Consider the following 6725-nt stretch of genomic DNA (forward strand, 5'->3'; position numbering starts at 1 on the left):
GTGTGACTGAGCTCACTGACTGTCAGCAGCACGCGGGCGGTAAAGGGCGGAGCTACGTCAACGTAAACAACAGGTCGGTCACGAGGTCACCAAAATAATATCTATAAGGATAATAATAATAATGGTCAGCCTTTAGACGAGGTACTCACATCCTTTACTTCAGTAAAAGTACTAATACCACACTGTGAAACCTGAGTTTAACTGATAATACTATTGAGACATTCATCAGCTAAAAAGATTAAGTGTTGATTGATCAGTATAAAGTACAACATGTACCTCTGAGATGAAGTACTGTATAAAGTACAATATGAACCTCTGAGATGAAGTACTGTATAAAGTACAATATAAAGTACTATATGTACCTCTGAGATGTAGTACTGTATAAAGTACAACATGTACCTCTAAGATGAAGTGCTGTATAAAGTACTATATGTACCTCTGAGATGTAGTACTGTATAAAGTACAACATGTACCTCTGAGATGAAGTGCTGTATAAAGTACGATATGTACCTCTGAGATGAAGTACTGTATAAAGTACTATATGTACCTCTGAGATGTAGTAGAGTGTAAAGTATTGAAGGTGCTGTTCTGTCCTCTGCTTCTCGTCTCAGTCTGGAGGAGGAGAGTTGAACTCGTGATGAAGCCAGATGGATATTTCTTTTGTTTTAGATTCTAGTTTTTTTTTCTGGCAGGAAGAGAAAACAGTTTACTATCCTGGCAATGTTTCAAATTAATAAAGAAGAAAACTCAGTGTACTTTGATTACAGCACAGATTCAGAGATACAAACTGTGATTTATATACTCACTAGTTTCTTCTTGTTTTTTGCAACCAGTGAACAGGAAGTGACCATATATGGACTGAGGAGTGAAGTAGATGCCTTATACGTCTCTGGTAGAGACCTGTCAATCAGCGTGTAGCCCCGCCCTAAAGCATCCCCTGCTTTATGGTCTGTGTGACTCTAAATGGACCATAATGTACTAAATGAACATCATGCTGTATTGAAGAAGACTTGAAACTAGAGATTGAGACATAAACTCATGTTTACAATGTTTACTGAGGGAATAAATCAAGAGAGAAGTAGAGTCATTTTCTATAGACTTCTATACAACCAGAGGAGTCGCCCCCTGGTGGACACTAGAGAGAATGCAGCTTTAACACATGAAGCATCGGCTTCACTTTTCAGAACCGGAGGTTGTCTCCTGGTGTAAAAATGGAGAAACAAAATACTGGTTCTAAGAGAGGAACATGCTAAATTCTCCGACACGCTTGTTTTATTTTATTATTATTATTATTTTATTTATTTTTCATTTAATTTCTTAGTTCGTTCCTGTAGTATCGATTAATCTTAACGACGTCTCAAACCAGCAGAACCATCGACGTCTCAAACCAGCAGAACCATCGACGTCTCAAACAGCAGAACCATCGACGTCTCAAACAGCAGAACCATCGACGTCTCAAACCAGCAGAACCATCGACGTCTCAAACCAGAACCATCGACGTCTCAAACAGCAGAACCATCGACGTCTCAAACAGAACCATCGACGTCTCAAACAGCAGAACCATCGACGTCTCAAACAGCAGAACCATCGACGTCTCAAACAGCAGAACCATCGACGTCTCAAACAGCAGAACCTTCGACGTCTCAAACAGCAGAACCATCGACGTCTCAAACAGCAGAACCATCGACGTCTCAAACAGCAGAACCATCGACGTCTCAAACAGCAGAACCATCGACGTCTCAAACCAGAACCATCGACGTCTCAAACCAGAACCATCGACGTCTCAAACAGCAGAACCATCGACGTCTCAAACAGCAGAACCATCGACGTCTCAAACAGCAGAACCATCGACGTCTCAAACCAGCAGAACCATCGACGTCTCAAACAGCAGAACCATCGACGTCTCAAACAGCAGAACCATCGACGTCTCAAACAGCAGAACCATCGACGTCTCAAACCAGCAGAACCATCGACGTCTCAAACAGCAGAACCATCGACGTCTCAAACCAGCAGAACCATCGACGTCTCAAACCAGCAGAACCATCGATGTCTCAAACAGCAGAACCATCGACGTCTCAAACCAGCAGAACCATCGACGTCTCAAACAGAACCATCGACGTCTCAAACAGCAGAACCATCGACGTCTCAAACAGCAGAACCATCGACGTCTCAAACAGCAGAACCATCGACGTCTCAAACCAGCAGAACCATCAACGTCTCAAACAGCAGAACCATCGACGTCTCAAACCAGCAGAACCATCGACGTCTCAAACAGCAGAACCATCGACGTCTCAAACCAGCAGAACCATCGACGTCTCAAACAGCAGAACCATCGACGTCTCAAACAGCAGAACCATCGACGTCTCAAACCAGCAGAACCATCGACGTCTCAAACAGCAGAACCATTGACGTCTCAAACCAGCAGAACCATCGACGTCTCAAACAGAACCATCGACGTCTCAAACAGAACCATCGACGTCTCAAACAGCAGAACCATCGACGTCTCAAACAGCAGAACCATCGACGTCTCAAACAGCAGAACCATCGACGTCTCAAACAGCAGAACCATCGACGTCTCAAACCAGCAGAACCATCGACGTCTCAAACAGCAGAACCATCGACGTCTCAAACAGCAGAACCATCGACGTCTCAAACAGCAGAACCATCGACGTCTCAAACAGCAGAACCATCGACGTCTCAAACAGCAGAACCATCGACGTCTCAAACCAGCAGAACCATCGACGTCTCAAACCAGCAGAACCATCGACGTCTCAAACAGCAGAACCATCGACGTCTCAAACCAGCAGAACCATCGACGTCTCAAACCAGCAGAACCATCGACGTCTCAAACAGCAGAACCATCGACGTCTCAAACCAGCAGAACCATCGACGTCTCAAACAGCAGAACCATCGACGTCTCAAACAGCAGAACCATCGACGTCTCAAACCAGCAGAACCATCGACGTCTCAAACAGCAGAACCATCGACGTCTCAAACCAGCAGAACCATCGACGTCTCAAACAGCAGAACCATCGACGTCTCAAACCAGCAGAACCATCGACGTCTCAAACAGCAGAACCATCGACGTCTCAAACAGCAGAACCATCGACGTCTCAAACCAGCAGAACCATCGACGTCTCAAACAGCAGAACCATCGACGTCTCAAACCAGCAGAACCATCGACGTCTCAAACAGCAGAACCATCGACGTCTCAAACCAGCAGAACCATCGACGTCTCAAACAGCAGAACCATCGACGTCTCAAACAGCAGAACCATCGACGTCTCAAACCAGCAGAACCATCGACGTCTCAAACAGCAGAACCATCGACGTCTCAAACCAGCAGAACCATCGACGTCTCAAACAGCAGAACCATCGACGTCTCAAACCAGCAGAACCATCGACGTCTCAAACAGCAGAACCATCGACGTCTCAAACAGCAGAACCATCGACGTCTCAAACCAGCAGAACCATCGACGTCTCAAACAGCAGAACCATCGACGTCTCAAACCAGCAGAACCATCGACGTCTCAAACAGCAGAACCATCGACGTCTCAAACCAGCAGAACCATCGACGTCTCAAACAGCAGAACCATCGACGTCTCAAACAGCAGAACCATCGACGTCTCAAACCAGCAGAACCATCGACGTCTCAAACAGCAGAACCATCGACGTCTCAAACCAGCAGAACCATCGACGTCTCAAACAGCAGAACCATCGACGTCTCAAACCAGCAGAACCATCGACGTCTCAAACAGCAGAACCATCGACGTCTCAAACAGCAGAACCATCGACGTCTCAAACCAGCAGAACCATCGACGTCTCAAACAGCAGAACCATCGACGTTCCCATCAGTCTCCGCTGGACCAAAAGGAGGTCACGAGTTATCAGGATTCAGCCTCTGGAGAGTCTGAACGTCTGTATCAAAGTCACACTGACAGAACTGGAAAATCAATGTTCAGGATTCTGTTCAACAGACCATAAAACCAGGGGGGGGGGGTACTGTAACACACACACACACACACACACACACTGTGGCATAAGGGAACAAACAGTGAGACCATCTGGATGACTGGACCTGCGTATGAACACATTAATATTGTGTACAGAATAGAAACATTAACCATCAGAGGAGCTCATATCTTCAAAAACAGACTCACAGATAAATAAAGTTGAAATGACTTCCTGTTCCGACTGACGACGTAAAACACAAATATACAGTTCCATCAGTTATTAAAACAAACAGGAGGAAATGTTCATTTGTTGGGGAAATATATAGAGAACAGTTATAACATCTGAAGCACTTTGCTAAAACGTGCTAAATAAATGAAGTGGCTTTTAGACTAATTCTGATTCTGATGGTTGGTTGAATTTTTGAGTAAAAGAAACACATTGAACGTACATGAATGTGATTTAGTACCAGAATTACACGTCGGGTACCAGAACCTAATGAAGGGAGAGAAAATGTACAATGGGCACAAAATAAAACACAGAATTTTGTCATTTCTTTTAATGTTCAAAACAAATTCTACCAAGTTTGGTTGGCAGCTGAGAGCGTGATGTGAACTCGTGTGGCCTTCAGGCTCCTCCTCGTCAACGCGGTTAAAATAATCGCAAGAACAAATCATGTACGTAGGTTAGGAACAAAGTGAGCCAGTTTCACGTGATTTGGCCGAGGTTTTGTGAGGAGCGCCTGAACGCAGCGTGAGATGAAACGTCACGATGATGGCGGAGGAGCTCTGCGCTCTTCTACCAAAACACTGTCAGGGTGCTAAACGTGAACCAACCTGCTTCATAACCAATCATAATAACTATGAAAATAAATCTACAGCTTTATACAGTTTACTTTCCTTTACACGTGTATGAAACATTGACTTTCACATATTTACACTTGTGTTTAGTTTGACTGGCCTCAATGAGACAAAACGAGCAACAGGTAAGATTTATATACGTACAGATGTGAAAGCATGTCCAGAGTTCTTCACAAAGCTGTCCTTGTGTTTACCAGCAGCTCTATTTGCTGAAGAAGGCCAGTGAGATGCAGCTGAAAGCTCCGACACACGAGATGAACCTGTGAGCTGAAGTTAGTTTGTTACACGTGAAGAATGAACGTACATGCTCATTAAAATGTGTTTTTATCTGCAGTCAGAGACACTCTGTGCATAAACAAACTTAAAAGCACCGAAATAAATCTGGAGAAGAGGAAGAGGAAGAGGAAGAGGAAGCGGAAGAGGTCGCTAAAACAACCTGATGAACAAAAATCAAAAGAGAGAAAAGAAACAAAAAGATGAAACCTGGAACAACTTTTATAAATAAACTGATGAACTCAAACTGTTCTTTCACACTAAATGAGTTACAAATTGCTACACACACACACACACACACACACACACACACACACACACACACACACACACACACACACACACACACACACACACACACATACATATATACATATATATATATATACATACATACATATATATACATACATACACACATATATATATATATATGTATATCGAGATATATCAATTTGTAACTCATTTAGTGTGAAATATTAACTCCATTCTGGCTTTTTCTATTGTGATTTTACATCGTATATTCTGACCTAAACATGTAAACACATATAAATGTTGCTTCACTCAGAGCTGAGACGTGGTTTTAAAGATGGGAAACACTACTGATGGTGGGGGGGGGGGGGTTAACGTGGCGTAAAATGACACAAAACGACTAAACTGTGAAATCAAGACACGCTGAATGTCCTCAAAATGTTTCTGTGCTTTCCTATGACGTCAGGTTTTTCCTATATAATCACATCAGCATTGAAAACGGAGAACTTTTAGCTGCAAAATCCACTCAGTTCGAAGGAATCTGCTCTTAAATCTGCTCAACAGACACAGACGACCTTCAGAGGAGCAAAGGTACAACAAATAAAAGACGTGAAGCGTTGCTGCTCGTGAAGAAGAAGTTAGAGAAGCTGGAGCTCAGAGACGTGAGCCTGACGAGAGGAGAGGACTTTACTGGTCATTCACCTGTAAAAGGTGCACGAAATCAATCTGTCTATGACACGCGGCCAAAAGTTCTCTTTCTTTCTCTACTTGGATACAGAACAATTACAAAATGTCTGACTTATAAAACATGGAAATATTTGAACTGAAGTCTTTTAGAATCTGAACCTTTAGATGTGTGTTTGTAACATTTTGACGAACGAGTCAAAACTAATCAACAATCCATCCTGTCACCACCTGTTGTCTGGTACCTGTTCAGTCACTTTATATGAAAACATCAGCGTGGAATCGAACCACCGTTCTTCTCTCAAAGAGTTTCGACTCGCTCTACGACTCGCTCTCCACCCGTCCATCTGCTCCGTCCGTCCGTCCGTCCGTCTGTCTGTCTGTCTGTTCCATCTGCTCCGTCCGTCCGTCCGTCTGTCTGTCTGTCTGTTCCATCTGTCTGTCCGTCCGTCCGTCCGTCCGTCTGCTCCGTCCGTCTGCTCCGTCTGTCTGTCTGTCTGTCTGTCCGTCTGTCTGGCAGACGCTTGCAGGGGTCCAAAAGTTTTAAGAGTTCTTTGGTCAGCGCCAGACCGACAGGTGTCTCACGGTGCACAGGTCACGCAGCAGCCGCCGGATTCGCTGTTTGAGCTGTGGGAGGCGGGACAACGGGTCCGGAGGCTCGAGCTCGCCCGAGTGGTCCAACCAGGACTCTAACACTGGAGACAGA

At 44.4% G+C, this 6725-nt stretch overlaps 1 protein-coding gene across 4 annotated transcripts in view; it reads right to left on the minus strand.

Annotated features, from left to right (window-relative positions):
- Positions 1–4511: 4511 nt before the first annotated feature.
- LOC306781341 (PHD finger protein 20-like) overlaps positions 4512–6725 on the minus strand; it is a gene marked incomplete at its 5' end in the record, with an annotated part of 24359 nt that continues 22145 nt past the window's right edge. For all 4 annotated transcript variants that reach the window (XM_079274161.1, XM_079274160.1, XM_079274159.1 and 1 more), the window contains one exon: positions 4512–6714. In XM_079274161.1, coding sequence (XP_079130287.1) covers positions 6578–6714 — 137 coding nt within the window. In that variant the 3' untranslated portion in view covers positions 4512–6577. The remainder of the gene's footprint in view (positions 6715–6725) is intronic.

Source organism: Melanostigma gelatinosum (genome assembly GCF_949748355.1).
Source record: "Melanostigma gelatinosum genome assembly, chromosome: 8".
NCBI classification, from domain to species: domain Eukaryota; kingdom Metazoa; phylum Chordata; class Actinopteri; order Perciformes; family Zoarcidae; genus Melanostigma; species Melanostigma gelatinosum.